Source organism: Aquarana catesbeiana, linkage group LG11 (genome assembly GCF_042186555.1).
Source record: "Aquarana catesbeiana isolate 2022-GZ linkage group LG11, ASM4218655v1, whole genome shotgun sequence".
Classification (NCBI taxonomy): Eukaryota; Metazoa; Chordata; class Amphibia; order Anura; family Ranidae; genus Aquarana; species Aquarana catesbeiana.
Window position 1 is genome coordinate 10906049 of NC_133334.1, and position 19319 is coordinate 10925367.

The window sequence follows — 19319 nt, forward strand, 5'->3', positions numbered from 1 at the left end:
CAGACCCCCCCTGGTGCCTGCAGCGGTCGGCAAATCTTCCCTGGCGATCGGAGGTGAGGGGGAGGCCATCCATTCGTGGCCCCCCCCTCGCGATCGCTCCCAGCCAATGGGATCATTTCCCTGCCTCTGTATTGTACACAGAGGCAGAGGAAATTATGTCATCTCTCCTCGGCTCGGCATTTTCCGTTCCGGCGCCGAGGATAGAAGACTGTAATGTGAGTGCACAACACACTACACACACAGTAGAACATGCCAGGCACACATTACACCTCCGATCCCCCCCAATCACCCCCCCCCCGTCACACTGACACCAAGCAGTTTTTTTTTTCTTCTGTTTACTGCATGGTGTCAGTTTGTGACAGTTAGTGTGTTAGGGCAGTGAGTGTTAGCCCCCTTTAGGTCTAGGGTACCCCCCTAACCCCCCCTAATAAAGTTTTAACCCCTTGACCACCCCCCGTCACCAGTGTCGCTAAGCGATCATTTTTCTGATCGCTGTATTAGTGTCGCTGGTGACACTAGTTAGGGAGATAAATATTTAGTTTCGCCGTCAGCATTTTATAGCGACAGGGACCCCCATATACTACCGAATAAATGTTTTAACCCCTTGATGGCCCCCTAGTTAACCCTTTCACCAGTGATCACCGTATAACTGTTACGGGTGATGCTGGTTAGTTCGTTTATTTTTTATAGTGTCAGGGCACCCGCCGTTTATTACCGAATAAAGGTTTAGCCCCCTGATCGCCCGGCGGTGATATGCGTTGCCCCAGGCAGCGTCAGGTTAGCGCCAGTACCGCTAACACCCACGCACGCAGCATACGCCTCCCTTAGTGGTATAGTATCTGATCGGATCAATATCTGATCCGATCAGATCTATACTAGCGTCCCCAGCAGTTTAGGGTTCCCAAAAACGCAGTGTTAGTGGGATCAGCCCAGATACCTGCTAGCACCTGCGTTTTGCCCCTCCGCCCGGCCCAGCCCACCCAAGTGCAGTATCAATCGATCACTGTCACTTACAAAACACTAAACGCATAACTGCAGCGTTCTCAGAGTCAGGCCTGATCCCTGCGATCGCTAACAGTTTTTTTTTTAGCGTTTTGGTGAACTGGCAAGCACCAGCGGCCTAGTACACCCCGGTCGTAATCAAACCAGCACTGCAGTAACACTTGGTGACGTGCCGAGTCCCATAAGTGCAGTTCAAGCTGGTGAGGTGGCAAGCACAAGTAGTGTCCCGCTGCCACCAAGAAGAAGACAAACACAGGCCCGTCGTGCCCATAGTGCCCTTCCTGCAGCATTCGCCAATCCTAATTGGGAACCCACCACTTCTGCAGCGCCCGTACTTCCCCCATTCACATCCCCAACCAAATGCAGTCGGCTGCATGAGAGGCATTTTCTTTATGTCCTCCCGAGTACCCCTACCCAACGAACCCCCCAAAAAAGATGTCGTGTCTGCAGCAAGCGCAGATATTGGCGTGACACCCGCTATTATCATCCCTCCTGTCCTGACAATCCTGGTCTTTGCATTGGTGAATGTTTTGAACGCTACCATTCACTAGTTGAGTATTAGCGTAGGGTACAGCATTGCACAGACTAGGTACACTTTCAAAGGGTCTCCCGAAATGTCATCGCATTTTGAGAGACCCGAACCTGGAACCGGTTACAGTTATAAAAGTTAGTTACAAAAAAAGTGTAAAAAAAAAATATATATATAAAAAAAAAAAAAAAAAATAGTTGTCGTTTTATTGTTCTCTCTCTCTCTATTCTCTCTCTATTGTTCTGCTGTTTTTTACTGTATTCTATTCTGCAATGTTTTATTGTTATTATGTTTTATTATGTTTGCTTTTCAGGTATGCAATTTTTTATACTTTACCGTTTACTCTGTTTTAATGTTAACCATTTTTTTGTCTTCAGGTACGCCATTCACAACTTTGAGTGGTTATACCAGAATGATGCCTGCAGGTTTAGGTATCATCTTGGTATCATTCTTTTCAGCCAGCGGTCGGCTTTCATGTAAAAGCAATTCTAGTGGCTAAATAGCCTCTAGACTGCTTTTACAAGCAGTGGGAGGGAATGCCCCCCCCACCATCTTCCGTGTTTTTCTCTGGCTCTCCTGTCTCAACAGGGAACCTGAGAATGCAGCCAGTGATTCAGCCAGCTGACCATAGAGCTGATCAGAGACCAGAGTGGCTCCAAACATCTCTATGGCCTAAGAAACCGGAAGCTACGAGCATTTCATGACTTAGATTTCGCCGGATGTAAACAGCGCCATTGGGAAATTGGGGAAGCATTTTATCACACCGATCTTGGTGTGGTCAGATGCTTTGAGGGCAGAGGAGAGATCTAAGGTCTAATAGACCCCAATTTTTTCAAAAAAGAGTACCTGTCACTACCTATTGCTATCATAGGGGATATACACATTCCCTGAGATAACAATAAAAATTATTAAAAAAAAAATGAAAGGAACAGTTTAAAAATAAGATAAAAAAGCAAAAAAAAAAAAAGAAAAAAAAAAAGCACCCCTGTCCCCCCCTGCTTTTGCGCAAAGGTGAATGCAAGCGTCGGTCTGGCGTCAAATGTAAACAGCACCATGCATGTGAGGTATCACCGCGAAGGTCAGATCGAGGGCAGTAATTTTAGCAGTAGACCTCCTCTGTAAATCTAAAGTGGTAACCTGAAAAGGCTTTTAAAGGCTTTTAAAAATGTATTTATTTTGTTGCCACTGCACGTTTGTGCGCAATTTTAAAGCATATCCCCGTACTCAGGAGAAGCAGCTGAATGTATTTTGGAGTGCAATTCCACATATGCCCATGGCCTGTGTGAGCAATATATCATTTAGTGACAACTTTTTGTAATTTTTTTTTTTGTCATTATTCAATCACTTGGGACAAAAAAAAAATAATATTCAATGGGCTCAACATGCCTCTCAGCAATTTCCTTGGGGTGTCTACTTTCCAAAATGGGGTAATTTGGGGGGGGTTGTACTGCCCTGCCATTTTAGCACCTCAAGAAATGACATAGGCAGTCATAAACTAAAAGCTGTGTAAATTCCAGAAAATGTACCCTAGTTTGTAGAAGCTATAACTTTTGCGCAAACCAATAAATATACACCTATTCACATTTTTTACCAAAGACATGTGGCCGAATACATTTTGGCCTAAATGTGTGACTAAAATTGAGTTTATTGGATTTTTTTTATAACAAAAAGTAGAAAATATCATTTTTTTTGAAAATTTTCGGTCTTTTTCCGTTTATAGCGCAAAAAATAAAAATGGCAGAGGTGATCAAATACCATCAAAAGAAAGCTCTATTTGTGGGAAGAAAAGGACGCAAATTTCGTTTGGGTACAACATTGCATGACCGCGTAATTAGCAGTTAAAGCAACGCAGTGCCAAATTGTAAAAAGTGCTCTGGTCAGGAAGGGAGTAAATCCTTCCGGGGCTGAAGTGGTTAATGATTATGCTACAAAAATTCGGGTGTGCTGTAAATTGCCTCCAGCATTGCTCTTCTTGCTGAAGGTGGCCATGTTGCTGAAGCCAAGAGCCCCTGAGCAGCAGTAAATATGCATTCTGTCAGCAGATCAGCCGCTACAAATTTGGTGCAGTGCCTAATAATAGAGAGCAACTGAGCATGTGCAGAGAGGGGTGAGACAGTGTATTATTGGATTTTAAACAGTATAGACACTTATTTTTAATGTTGTGCATATCTATACTGTACCAGCAAAAGGGTCCAGCCTGAAGTCATCTAACAGAACTTCATTTTCTGACTAAAGTTCAACTTTAATCTAATTTATATCTCACTTTTGATACCCTTCTGCTCTATATTGTTTCTTTACTCTTTCAGAAACTTACCTATTGTAAAAAATTTCCACATAAAGCTCCCAAAAGATGTGAACGGTATTAAAGAAACAACAGATGTACAAAATAATGCAAAATTTAACCACGTTAGCAGATCTATAAAAGAAAAGCACAATAGATGTAATATTAGTCACTCTCCAATATAATGACTACACACTTATTGCTGCATCTACACAACATTTATTATACTTCAGTCACACATCTTAAACCGATCACACATTGATGATCCGATCATTCTGGGTGATTTGGGTTCCTTTTCTGTATTTTAGTTTTTCTAGCCGGTCCCAGATTTCCAGGAGCAGCAAGGAATTGTGACCATTATTTATTCTATTGATGATTCGGTCATCACTTGTGTCTCCATGGTTGTCCATTTCTATCCTACAGATGTCTACACTGTGGGAAGAGTTTTCTTCTTCAAGTTTATTTGATTAAAAAAAAGATTTTTACTCTCGACCTCCAGATACGGCCACCTCAGGTAAGGATACATAAGATGCTAAGAAAACAAGATGTGAACCTTGTTATGGCTCCTGGTGACAACCAATGCTGAGAGATCCTGAAGCTGAGAACAAACACTGGGAAGTTGTAATGAACAAAAAACATTACTTTTGTACTTGTGAATTGTGCAATTTGTGAATCTACCACCCAAAATCGATCCGCCTTTACAAAACTTCACACAGAAAATGAAAAATGTTAGGTGCATACTTTTTACCAAAGAATCCGAGGTTTTCTTGCTGTAAACTGAAAATTGTATTGTGGGAGGGCCCTATATTTGGAGGAATAGAATTTTCTTTAGTGGGGGAGAATAGTACAGCAGTAGGAGAGACATAAACACTACCAAGTGTTGCTCAAAGCTCAACTGAGTTTAAACCCAGTGCTTTCCATCATTATGGGGTACTATCTTCCAAATGGTTCATTTGTTTTGACAATACCAGGGAGGGGCGTGGCTTGGGAGGAGCTAAAGCTAATTTGTCAGATCATCTGACCGGGTGGTCTGTAGGTGTGCTCTACATTGTTCCCTTTTGACAGCAGGAGGGGGAGATACAAAAGTCTGTTGATTTTTGTGGCTGGGAGGAGTGGTAGCCATGACTAACTAACACAACATCCTCAGGTGGTGAAGGTTATGGAGAATGGAGTATTTTTATTATTTAGCAGCTACTAATGATGTTGGTTGGTGGTGTGAGTGGGGGTGGTGGTGTCTGTGTGTATTCTCTCTGCTGATCCGGGTGGCTTGCCTCTTCCTCTGCATAGGTGAGGCTGTATGGGGCACAGGCAGACCAGGCTGTATGGGGCACAGGCAGACCAGGCTGTATGGGGCACAGGCAGACCAGGCTGTATGGGGCACAGGCAGACCAGGCTGTATGGGGCACAGGCAGACCAGGCTGTATGGGGCACAGGTCATGCTGTATGGGGCACAGGTCATGCTGTATGGGGCACAGGTCACGCTGTATGGGGCACATGTCATGCTGTATTGGGCACAGGCAGACCAGGCTGTATGGGGCACAGGTCACGCTGTATGGGGCACAGGTCACGCTGTATTGGGGACAGGTCACACTGTATGTGGCACAGCTCACGCTGCATTGACACTAGGGCAGCTGTGGGGGGGGGCTGTTTGCAGGGGGGCCCCATACAACATTTTGCTATGGGGCCCTGCTATTTCTAGTTTCGCCCCTGTGCAACAGTCACAGGTATCAGTCAGTGGTGGCTGGGGAAGTTTTAAGATGGGGGCGCCAGACCCGTCCTTCCTTTTTGACCCCTCCCACTTTCCACAAGCCCCACCCCTTATATAATCCACCCACTCCATCCCCTGTATTCCACCCATAGTGTCAGGAGTATACAGCTCAGCATCACAGGACAAAATATACAGCACAGCCTTGCAGCTCAGGGTACATGGCACAGCCTCACAGATCAGGGTATATAGCACAGCCTCACAGATCAGGGTATATAGCACAGCCTCACAGATTAGGATATATAGCTCAGCATTACAGATCAGGGTATATAGCTCACCATTACAGATCAGGGTATATAGCTCAGCCTCACAGATCAGGGTATGCAGGTATACATCATCTCTCCTGTATACAGCTAGCTATATACACCCACCTTCCTTCCTGTATATAAAGACCTTCCTCCATCATCACTGACTGCAGAAATAATCATCTGTCCTTTATACAGCTATGTATACAGTAGCAGGACATGCTGGTAGGTTTATTGGATCCTGTCTAAATTGGCCCTAGTATGTGTATGAGTGTGAGTTAGGGACCTTAGGCTGTAAGCTCCTTGATGGTAGGGACTGATGTGAATGTACAATGAATATGTAAAGCGCTGTGTAAATTGACTGCGCTATACAAGTACCTGAAAAAAAAAAAATAGTAATAATGATCAGGGGTTTTGCTAGGTGGGAAAAAGACCAGGGGCTTCAGCCCGGAGTTAAAGCGGGGGGGTGGGAGTGAGGTGGGGTGGTTGGGGGGTGGGCTTGGGGAGGGTGATAGGCTCACTTGCTTAACACTGATCTACCTTACATATACACTGACCTATCTGACACATACACTGACCTACCTGACATACATGACTGACCTGACATACATGACTGACCTGACTGACATACATAACTGACCTACCTGATATACATGACTGACCTGACTGACATATATGATTGACCTACCACTGACATATATGATTGACCTACCTGACATACATGACTGACATACATGACTGACCTATCTGACATACACAGATTGTTGCTGCTCAGTGCTCAGCCTTACCTGTAGTGTCGGAGTACACTCATCCGGGCCCCGGCATTCACCACCTCACAGACAGCCCTGTAGGCACCAGGCAGCCAGAGCCAGTATAGAAGAGCCGCCCGCCCATTTACACAGAGCGAGCGGCTCAGTGGGGATCCCCCAGTGCCCAGCATGGCCCTAGCGTTATTCCTGCCTCCTCCTGGACCCGGCAGCGCCGATGTCGGACATCACACGTCCAGCGGTCTCGGCATTGGACAAGTGTGACATCCGTCCGACTTTTTGTACGTCACTCAGCCGCACTGGCGGGACATCGTTTCCTGTTGCCGCAGCTCAGGGCTAATAATGCATTTAGGAATTTTGAGACCCGGGGCTTTTTGGGGATACACTCGGGGCTCCAGCCTCTGTCAGCCCCCCCTCCTGACGCCACTGATAATGATGTATATCTGCAGTCAGTGATGATGGAGGATGGTCTCTATATACAGGAAGGAAGAAGGTGGGTGTGTATTAGACATGTGCACACTAAAATACATGTATTTTGTTTTGGAATTTCGTTTTCGTCCGAAAAATAAATTTATTACTCCCGAAATTTGTTTTTATTTATTTAGTTTCGTTAAAAAAATGCATTCGTCCGAAAATCCAAAATAATTAAGGTTGAATCTGTAATTGAAGGCTTATGGTGTCTGTCGAATGTTCTAAGAAGATTCGACGGAGCAGCTAAACTGTACGACGCCGCAATCGTACATTTCCGGTCGAATGTTTCGCCTACAAGCTATAGTAGAATTCTAATGTTGTATGACGCTAGTAATAATTATATTTATTAATTATTATTACTAGTCAACCAACATTAGAATTCTTTTATAGCCTATGGGCAGAGCATTTGACCATAAATGTCCGCTTGCGGTGACTGCTTCGTCGAATCTTCATGTCAAATCTTTTCTCTCTATGTCGAATAATCTTGGACTAATAGAGTTAGGTGAGGCACATTCGACCTTTTTTGCTATTGTCTCTATAATGTCAAATCTTTTCTCTCTATGTCGAATCTTTTCTCTCTATGTAGAATAATCTTGAACTAATAGATCACTATTGTCGTTTGTTAAAACGATAACGAAAATACCCGAAATTCGGACGAAAATTTATTTGGACAAAAACGAATGCACATGTCTAGTGTGTATAGCTGTATACATTACAGGACAGATATACTCACAATTTGTGATTATTATGTAGTGTAACGTAGTCAGTACATGGCATGGCAGAAATCCCTAAAATCATGTATTGCAAAGCAGCCAACGAGACATGATGTGGCCCCACTCACTGACACTGTCTGACACCCTGATGCTCCAGTCATTGTATAATACAACCATCATCATCATCCCCATATTATACACCATCATCACTATCCTTATCCCTACATTATACACCCATCATCATCATCATCATACTCCTCATCATTGTATAATACACCCATCATCATCATCCCCATATTATACACCATCATTACTATCCTTATCCCCACATTATACACCCATCATCATCATCATACTCCTCATCATTGTATAATACACCCATCATCGTTATTCCCATATTATACACCATCATCACTATCCTTATCCCTACATTATACACCCATCATCATCATCATCATCATACTCCTCATCATTGTATAATACACCCATCATCGTTATTCCCATATTATACACCATCATCACTATCCTTATCCCCACATTATACACTCATCATCATCATCATCATACTCCTCGTCATCATGAAAACCATATTATACACCCATCATCACCATCCTCATCTCCGTATAATACACCCTTCATCCTCATCCTTGTATAATACACCCGTCATCATCATCCTCATCCTTGTATAATACACCCGTCATCATCATCCTCATCCTTGTATAATACACCCGTCATCATCATCCTCATCCTTGTATAATACACCCGTCATCATCATTCTCATCCTTGTATAATACACCCATCCTCATCATTCTATAATACACCCGTCATCATTATCATCATCCTCATCCTCATCCTTATAATACACCCGGGTTCAACAAACAGTTGAATTCCAAAATAGTGGATGCTTCTAATCTAGAAGCATGGAGCACCAGCCCTGGTTTTATGAGATGATCCTTCTCCTTTAGCCCGGGTTCACATTGATGTGAACCAGTGCGATTCCAGGGCCAGTTCCCGCATCGCATCTCTCCCGCAGGCATTTCACACTGCCCTCTGCGAACCGCTGCGGATGTCATTACAATGTTAATGACACCCCCAGATCGGTTCACAGATCGCAGTGTGAACTGTTGATAATCAATATATATGTATATTTGCTTATGTATGTAATAATTTTCAACATATGTTAGCGCTGCTCTCCTTCCTTTATTAAGCCTTATTATAGGCTTCCGTATAGGTAAAAATCATACATGTGAAGTTTACTTCCACTTTAATAAACAATAACAGTCTAATGTGGCATCATAAAAAAAAAAAAAAAAACATGCTATTAGACTTCCTGCAAAGTGTTGATGTCAAATCCAGCTCTGCTGTCTTGTGCTGTATAGTATTATACTATATATAGTATTGGTTGATAAATGGCTTACTTTGTCTACAAACCTTTGGACTTATCAGGACAGCGACAAACTTACCAGAATCAGCCATGAAGTATAATAAAAAACAAAGCAAAAATGTTGTTAATATAGGGCAGGCCTTAGATTCCCATTCTATAAAAGAAAAGCACAATAAATGTCATTTTATTTCTGCATGTCTGGAAATTCTTCCCAAACAACACTGACTATAAACCGATATCTACAATGTTTCTTTAACTTTTACCAGCTACACATCTGAAACTGGCCAACTGTGAGGATCGGATTGTATAACTCTCTATAATACAAAAACATTTCATACTTATCGCAAAGTGTATGGACACACTTTTTATAAAGTGCAATGTAATATATAAACATAAATAACAATACATTTCAGGAAAGGATAAGAGCTGGAAATAATTTCTACAGCTACCTAAATAAATAGCATTGTGTGATGTTATCTCACAATCATTAGCATTCAGAGATCACAAACTCCTTCAGAACAGAGCAATTGGCACTGAATGTAATGGACATGTGGCCATTTTATTGTGATGCCACCAGTACAGTTCAAAGTGGCTGCCACTTAGAAAGGGGCCTGACATTTTAGGAATGACTGGCCACAAAGCATTTATGTAAAATGTCAGACATATTTTCAGATAGGGATGTCCATATTGTACCAAAAAAAAAGGTTTCCGTCTTCAAGTAAGAGGGCCCCTGCCCTAGGGTCTATACCAGTGGTGGTCAACTTACTTGATGTGTAGGGCATCAAGCAAATACTATTATGTGAATGTAATGCTACAGAATGTAGTACAGTGCCTTGCAAAAGTATTCACCCCCTTGGCTTTTTTACCTATTTTGTTACATTACAGCCTTTAGTTCAATGTTTTTTTAATCTGAATTCTATGTGATGGATCATAACACAATACTCTAAATCTGTGAAGTAAATTAGAAAAATATATACATGAAACTATTTTTCAGAAATAAAAAACTGATAATTAGCATGTACGTATGTATTCACCCCCTTTGTTATGAAGCCCATAAAAAAGCTTTGATGCAACCAATTACCTTCAGAAGTCACATAATTAGTGAAATTATGTCCACCTGTGTGCAATCTAAGTGTCACATGATCTGTCATTACATATACACACCTTTTTGAAAGGCCCCAGAGGCTGCAACACCTAAGCAAACACTGCCATGAAGACCAAGGAACTCTCCAAACAAGTAAGGACAATGTTGTTGAGAAGTACAAGTCAGGGTTAGGTTATAAAAAAATATATACAAAATAATCAGGTATTTTGGATTGATAAACCGCCCTTCAAATCAAAAAACACCTCCACCGCGCTCCCTATCTTCCACAGATCCAGTGAAAAAATAAAATAATTGTGAGTGTAGTGAACCTTGTGGAGAAATCTCACCACAATCAATGTAAAGCAGCCCCTTTAAAAATATGGTACAACAACTAAATATTTAATCTAGGGTGCCTGTGACTAACACACTCCACACACAGGCATCCAGGAAAAATTAAGAGGCGCTTTAGTGTAATGTGCAAGTGCCTTTAGCACAGTGATGGTGTGACCCTCTATATGTGTTCTATACACTATCTCAAAGTTATCTGATTTCACTCTGAGCAAATCTATAACTATGTATGATACGTGTAACTATCATAACCCTATAAGGGTGCAAGTGTCCTCCACACAGTGATGGTGTGACCCTCTAGATATAAATTTATAACACACACACGCATAGACAATTAACTATACGTCTCCAGTGTTGTGTAAATGGAGTCACCACATATACAATCTGTATAATAAAGTGCAAATGAATCACATCATAATCAAAAAATAGAAAATAATAATAATAATAATCAGTCCAAAATTAGACGTGACATCACACGTGATAAAAATGTGTCCAAAACAGGTGATATCAAACTCTTGATCTAGGTGAAAGTGATAATATGTCTCTTCCACCTTTCCCCTCGTGAACAGTGATTCCACTCCCTCAAGAATCGCACTCACCGACTAATTTTGCCAGCATTCTCATGCAAGGCAAAAATCGCTTAATTACCACTCATCAGGGTAAAAAGGATCAATCGTTGTTCCACAGTGAATGTATAACATGAGGTCCACATGAAAAAAAATAATAGCTCCAATAGTGTAAATCAACAACACACATTTATTAAAATACTGTAATCTTCAAACAATCCACTCACATTTGCAACAATAAAATTTAGCCAGAGTAAAGTGCAGATCACATCAAATCAAATCCAGTGAAACCAAACGTAACAAACGGTCACGGCGGACCCGAGGTGTGCTGGTGCCGATTCTCAATCTCACCCCTCCCTTGATGGTCCTCCGTGCTGCTGTGTAAAACAAAGCTCCTTTCCTGTAGTGTAGTTAGCAGCGCTGTGCGTCACGTCTCACAGCCACGCCCCCGACATGTTTCGTCATGAATTGACTTCCTCATGGGATATCGTATCATACATAGTTATACGTATCATACATAGTTATAGATTTGCTCAGAGTGAAATCAGATAACTTTGAGATAGTGTATAGAACACATATAGAGGGTCACACCATCACTGTGCTAAAGGCACTTGCACATTACACTAAAGCGCCTCTTATTTTTTCCTGGATGCCTGTGTGTGGAGTGTGTTAGTCACAGGCACCCTAGATTAAATATTTAGTTGTTATAAAAAAATATCCAAATCTTTGATGATCCCTAGGAGCACCATCAAATCTATCATAACCAAATGGAAAGAACATGGCACAACAGCAAACCTGCCAAGAGACGGCCGCACACCAAAACATATGGACCGGGCAAGGAGGGCATTAATCAGAGAGGCAGCACAGAGTCCTAAGGTAACCCTGGAGGAGCTGCAGAGTTCCACAGCAGAGACTGGAGTATCTGTACATAGTAGGACAATCAGCCGTACACTCCATAGAGTTGGGCTTTATGACAGAGTGGCCAGAAGAAAGCCATTACTTTCAGCAAAAAACAAAATGGCACGTTTTTAGTTTGCGAAAAGGCATGTGGAAGACTCCCAAAATGTATGGAGGAAGGTTCTCTGGTCTGATGAGACTAAAATTTTACTTTTTGGCCATCAAAGAAAATGCTATGTCTGGCGCAAACCCAACACATCACATCACCTAAAGAACACCATCCCCACTGTGACCACATGGTGGTGGCAGCATCGTGCTGTGGGGATATTTTTTCAGCAGTCAAGACTGGGAAACTGGTCAGAGTTGAGGGAAAGATGGTGCTAAATACAGGGATATTCTTGAGCAAAACCTGTACCACTCTGTGTGTGATTTGAGGCTACGACGGAGGTTCACTTTCCAGCAGGTCAATGACCCCAAACACACTGCTAAAGCAACACTTGAGTGGTTTATACAAAATGGAAAGAGACATATATAAGAGTCGACCAGGCTGCACACCCCAAAAGTATACAGAAAATGTAAGAGTTTCCCCTGGGTTTTTTAAGCAGCGAAAACTTTATGAGAAATATGATTGAATTCAATAATACAATTAAAATATAAATTGTGGTTAGCGACACAAACAATAAAATAGGACATTTCATAGTGTTCAAAAGTACATTTCCAGCTGTGTGGTAATAAATTTACCATTGCGGAGATGGAAAGATGAGAATGTATCGCACAACCAGGATTGCTAAAAACAGCTGCATTCAATGGTCCAAAAATGTCTGCATGTCCCCTCCGCACCCTCCAGGAGAGTCCACAGTCCACAAGGCTTACAAAGAGCCACGCTTTTGGACCTAGAGAGGAGGATATGGGGCGAGACACCTGCAGTTTGGTATTGAGAAATCTCAATAAGTAATCAGCAAGTATTCTAAAAGTATACAGTACTATTATGTGACCATAGACTGGTCGGTACCTAATCAAATATTAGAATTATATGGACTGATATTACCCATTTATTTAATTTTATATTATGTTTATTTATATGGTTTATTTTTAGATTAATTTGTTTTACCATTCGTATGATAAGATAAGAAGTGATGATGTTACCTGATTAGTTTAAAAGTGACTGTGCAATGTGGTGAGGTAATGTGTATGAAGATGAATGTGTAATAAAAACTAATGTGGTGATGGCATTCAAATGACATGTGAAAAACCAAAAATGCTAGGAAGTGCAAAAGTGTGTGCAAAACACAAATTGGTGAACGTTATTACCTTTGCTAATAAGAGGAGTTCCGTATTGGGTGAACATAAATGAGATCTGTAGTGCCAGACAAAAAAAAGATGTATGGCACTAATAACAAGTGTTCAAAGTGTTAAGGGTGAGACCATATCTGTATTGAGTTGAAATATGTTGGTTGATTTATAAAGAGCCTGAATAGTGAGGAATATAAATAGTTGGTCAGTGTGATACAAATAACAGCCAGTCTAAAGAATCCAAAAGTTGCACTTACTAAAAGCTGCAATCAATCCTGTGTGTTAACGGCATTCCAGAGGTCACCTTAGGATCCTCTGGAAACTGTAGGTTTAAATAGTATTTAAATTATGTATCCATTGATGGTAGGTGTTAATCTCCTCCCCAAACTCCTCCCCATTTACACAGTCCCTGCCGCCATGATTGCGGTGTCCATGTGGCCCCCTCACGCAATGCCTCTGATCATCCGATGGCGATCAAGGGACACTGCCGGCACGAAGAATGCTCCCTCCAGTGGCCAAAGGGGAAAGGTCCAACTGTGGAGAACCACAAAGGGTTTGTGTCTCCCCACCGTGCCGGGAAACCAAGATGGAAGAGGGGGGACATACACCCAGGGCCGCAGAGAGAGACATAGCGGAACAATGGGATGTTCACCATGAAGCAAACATGTATTAAACAGAACGTACAAAATTATTATTATTATTATTATTATACAGTATTTATATAGCGCCAACAGTTTACGTAGCGCTTTACAACTTGAGGGTAGACAGTACAAATACAATACACTTTGATACAGTAGGAATCAGAGGGCCCTGCTCCTTAGAGCTTACAATCTAAGAGGGAAGGTCAAGAGATACAAGAGGTAATAACTGTGGGTGATGTGCTGATTGAGAAGATAAATGTACAGTTGTTAGGTGGGGGCCAGATAGGCTTCTCTGAAGAGATGAGTTTTCAGGAATCGTCTGAAAGTGGATAAAGTAGGAGAAAATCGGACGGATTGGGGTAGAGCATTCCAGAGGATGGGCGAGGCTCTGGAGAAGTCCTGAAGGCGAGCTTGGGATGAGGTGACAAGGGAGTTTGAGACCAGGAGGTCTTGGGAGGAGCGAAGAGAATGATTAGGTTGGTATTTTGTGACTAGGTTATAGATGTAGCTGGGGGCCAGGTTGTGGATGGCTTTGTAAGTTATAGTTAGTATCTTGAATTTAATTCGGTGACTGAGTGGCAGCCAATGGAGGGATTGGCAGAGGGGTGTAGCAGACGCTGATCGGGTTGTGAGGTGGATGAGCCTGGCAGCAGTGTTCATGATGGACTGAAGTGGGGATAGCCTATTTAGAGGTAAACCAATGAGGAGGGAGTTGCAGTAGTCGAGGCGGGAGATGACCAGGGAGTGGATTAGAAGCTTTGTGATAACATTGGTTAGGAAGGGGCGTATCTTGGAGATGTTGCGGAGATTAAGGTGGCAAGCTTTGGATAGTGATAGAATGTGGGGTCGAAAGGTTAGTTCAGAGTCCAGGATTACACCTAGGACCTTGGAATGAGGAGATGGGTTGATAGTTGAGCCGTTGATATTGACAGGGAAATCAGTGGAAGTGGCACCAGAGGGAGGAAATATCATGAGCTCGGTTTTGGATAGGTTGAGTTTGAGGAAGTGTGACATCCAGGCTGATATGTCTGTTAGTAAGTTGGTAATGCGTGAGGAGACAGATGGAGAGAGCTGGGGGGTGGAGAGATAGATTTGGGTGTCATCAGCGTAGAGATGATATTTAAAGCCGTGGGAGGCAATCAACTGACCCAAGGAGGTGTAGATTGAGAAAAGGAGAGGTCCAAGAACAGAACCTTGGGGGACCCCAACGGAGAAAGGAAGAGGAGAGGAGGAAGTAGAGTTGTAAGTGACACTGAAGGAGCGATGGGATAGGTAGGATGAGAACCAGCGAAGAGTACAGTCACAGAGACCAAAGGAGTGGAGTTTTTTGAGGAGGAGGGGGTGGTCCACTGTGTCAAAGGTAGCAGAGAGATCCAGGAGAAGTAGTACACAATAGTGTCCATTGGCTTTAGCCATTAGTAGGTCATTTGAGAGTTTAAGGAGAGCAGTTTCCGTGGAGTGTTGAGGGCGAAAACCGGACTGAAGGGGATCAAGAAGTTTATTCATGGTCAGATGGTCACTTAGTCGGTTGTAGACCAGTCTTTCAAGAAGTTTGGAGGAGAAGGAGAGTAAGGAGATGGGACGTAAGTTGTTGAGATTGGTGGGGTCCAGTGAGGGCTTTTTTAGTATGGGGGTGACTAGCGCATGTTTTAGAGAGTTTGGGAAGATGCCACAAGAGAGGGAGAGGTTGAAAATGTGTTAGAGAGTGTAGAATCGAGTCAGAGGGTGAGCGTAGCATTTGTGAGGGAACAGGATCCAGGGGGCAGGTGGTTAGATGAGTGCTAGATAAAAGTTTAGCAACCTCAGTAATAGTAGCAGGGTTGAGTGAGGGAAGTAATGATTGTGTCTGTGGACATGGGGTGTTGCATGGGGGAGGTTTTTGCGCATTGGTGATCTCCTCATGAATTGTATCAATCTTAGTTTTGAAGTGATTGGCAATCTCCTGGGCAGTGAGTGAGTTGGTGGGTGGAGGCAGTGGAGGACAGAGTAGAGTGTTGAAGGTAGAGAAGAGTTGACGTGGACTGGATGAGAAGGTGTTAATGAGTGTGATAAAGTAGGTCTGTTTGGCAGTGTGAAGGCAGGAGTAGTATTTTAGGAGGGCAGATTTATATTGTGTGAAGTCTTCCTGGGTCTTAGTCTTATGCCACAGGCGCTCAAGAGCGCGGCTACGTTTTCTGAGACTTCTGATGTCATCTGTTTGCCAGGGTTGTAGCAGTCGGGGCCTAATTCTGCGTGTAGTGAGGGGGGCAAGCTTGTCTAGGGCGGAAGACAGTGAGCTGTTTTAGATGAAAGTAGCTAGGTTGGGGCAGGACAGAGACGAGATTTTGTCATAGAGGTGATCAGTAGCAGAGTAGAGAAGAGAAGGGTTGAGGTGGCGAAGGTTTCTACGTGTAACTGTTAGGCGGTTGGAGGAAGAAGAGGTGGAAGACAGGGAGAGAGCAAAACTAATAAGGTGGTGATCAGAGAGTGGGAGTGGATTGTTTGAAAGGTTGCACGGAGTGCACAGATAGGAGAAGACAAGGTCAAGGGTGTTGCCGTTGGAGTGGGTAGGAGCCTGTATCCATTGCTTCAGGTCAAGCGATGAGGTTAGACTGAGAAGTTTAGAAGTAATAGTAGTGTTAGTGTTAACAGGGATGTTGAAGTCCCCAAGAATAATTGTGGGGATTTCAAAAGAGAGAAAGTAGGGTAGCCAGGCAGAGAAGTCATCAAGAAAGGCTGATACTGGTCCAGGGGGCCGGTAGATGACAGCAATTCTTAGAGAAATGGGAGAGAATAGACGAATGCAATGTGCCTCAAAAGAGGAGAGTGTCAGAGAGGGAGGTGGGTGAAGTACCTGATAGGTGCTGCATGGGGCTAGAAGGATTCCCACTCCACCTCCCTTCGTCCACTTGGTCTGGGGGAGTGAGTCCAGAGAAGGCCCCCATGGGAGAGGGAAGCAGGAGAAATAGTATCTGATTCATGAAGCCAGGTTTTAGTAATGGCAAGTAGGTTAAAGGAATTTGTAATAAAGAGGTCGTGAAGGGCAGTGAGTTTGTTGCAGACAGAATGTGCATTTCAAAGGGCACAGGAAAAGGGGGGGCTGGTTTTGGAAAGAGGAATAGAGACCAAGTTCTGTGGGTTGCGGCTCCTGTCAGAGGGTGTAGGGGGATGGGAGCATTGGGCAAAGACAGATGATGGTGGCCCAGGGTTTGGGGATATGTCACCATTTCGTTATGTAAAAATAAATAGGAGAAGACAGGATAGAATAAGGAGAAAAGAAAAGAATTAAAGGAAAGTAAAGATAAGAAGAAGGAAAAAAAAAAGCCTGGATTAGTAGAGGTTTCCAGGGATTTCTTAGTAACAATGTGTACATAGTATCTTTTTATCAGTTATTCAAAACAAAGTTATATAGTTACCAAGGTCTTAGTAAAGAAGTGTCAAAATTAGGAGAAAGAAAGTGGGTCACCCAAGGACTCCAAATTTTCTCAAATTTAGGTATGTTATGGTTGGATATGGCATCTGTTTTCAAGAGGATCATGGCCTGATGTATTCTATTCGTAGTTTCAGAAAGCATTAATGATGAGAGGACTTCCACGCTTTGGCGATGGTCTGCTTTGCGGCTGTGGTAATTTGTAGAAGGAGTTTAAATTTTGTATAGGAGATTTGGGTAGGCTTTAAATTTAGAAGCGCAATTGTCGGATCTGGTATGATAGTCTTCTCGAATATATTAGAGAGCATTAGGAATATTTCTTTCCAATAATTTTTTGCTATATGGCAATCCCAAAAGATATGAAAATGTGTTCCTAGATCACCACAGCCGCAAAAGCAAAGTGGAGAGTATTGTGGAACATATTTCGCGATCCTAACAGAGACCAGATACCAACGCATAAGTACTTTATAGTTCGCCTCTAAGGCTACTACATTATGAGAAGATATTTTGGTATTGGCCCAGACTTTATCCCATTTGGATGAGTCCATGTGAAAACCAAGATCATCCTCCCATTTTTCCACATAGGAGGGTGTTTTTGTATCAGGCAAAGCATTCAGGTGACTATACAACATTGACATTAGCCCCTTTGAGTGGGGATCATTTTTACAAATACATTCAAAATGCGTTATGTCACATAGATTATCTCTACCTTGTATAAATGGCATAAAAAAAATTTGATCTGTAGATAACGAAAGAGTTCTGAATCTGGAAATTGATTGGTTTCACATATTTCAGGAGATCGGATCACAGTCGATTGATTCAATCGCTACCCAGAGGGGGATCTCCTGTTTCGTGTGATATTTAGGAATATGTGCTATTTGTGCTGCATGGAAAAAATCAGTAAAATTAGGGAAACTTAATCCTCCTTTAAGTTTAGAAAGATAAAGAGTGTGGGTAAGTAAGCAAGATTTTAAGGAGCTCCATATGAATGCTTGTGTTTTACCTTGTAGGTTCCTAAGGAAGTATGCCAGAATAGGAATGGGTAATACACGAAAGAGATATAACATTTTAGGTAATACAGTCATTTTTATTACATTTATTTTACCAATCATGATATTGGCAAAGAGGACCATTGTTTAAGAGAATTAGTAATTTTTCGTAGTAGTGGAGGATAGTTAGCAGAGAAGATATCAGATAGATTGCGGGTAAGAGTAATACCTAGATATGTGAGGTGAGATGTTGACCATGTAAAAGGGCGAGATGTTTGAGCTTGTTGTAGTGTTTTCGAGGGTAAAGAGACATTTAAAGCTGTTTTGTGAGTTTATAATTAGTCTAGAAATTTGGGCAAAGTGATCTAGTTTGCTTATAAGATTGGGAGCAGAAATATGAGGGGAAGACATAAAAATTAATATATCGTCAGCAAATAGACATAATTTATGTTGAAGGCCTGCTAAATCTATGCCCTTGATTGAGGGGTCTGTACAGATAGCCTGGGCAAGAGGTTCAACGAGTAAGGCAAATAAAAGTGGGGAGAGAGGACAACCCTGACGTGTTCCTCTATTTATGTCAAACATGTCTGATTTGTATCCTGCATATTTAACATATGCCTTGGGATTATTATAAAGTGAAGTGACCCAGCTTAGAAAATGAGGGCCAAGGCCCCATTTTTGTAGAGTGAAATTTAAGTAGGGCCACGTCACTGTATCAAATGCTTTTTTGATATCTAATGACAGGAGACACAGAGGTATTCGCCTTGTTTTAGCTGCTTGAATCAATAATGATGCTCTACGGACATTGTCTGCTGCTTGTTGTAAAGGGAATAAACCTACTTGATCTTTGCTTATTAATGAACCAAATATATTATTAAGATGAGACACCATTACTTTTGCTAATAGTTTTATATCTAGGTTTAATAAGGATATAG

The 19319-nt window shown here is 42.2% G+C and overlaps 1 protein-coding gene across 1 annotated transcript in view; it reads right to left on the bottom strand.

Annotated features, from left to right (window-relative positions):
- The window catches only part of LOC141111837 (uncharacterized), a 293979-nt gene that overhangs the window by 25016 nt on the left and 249644 nt on the right, over positions 1–19319 (bottom strand). Inside the window, exons 8-9 of the mRNA XM_073603991.1 lie at positions 9237–9311; positions 3846–3947 (exon numbers count right to left, since the gene is read on the bottom strand). Coding sequence (XP_073460092.1) covers positions 3846–3947; positions 9237–9311 — 177 coding nt within the window. The remainder of the gene's footprint in view (positions 1–3845; positions 3948–9236; positions 9312–19319) is intronic.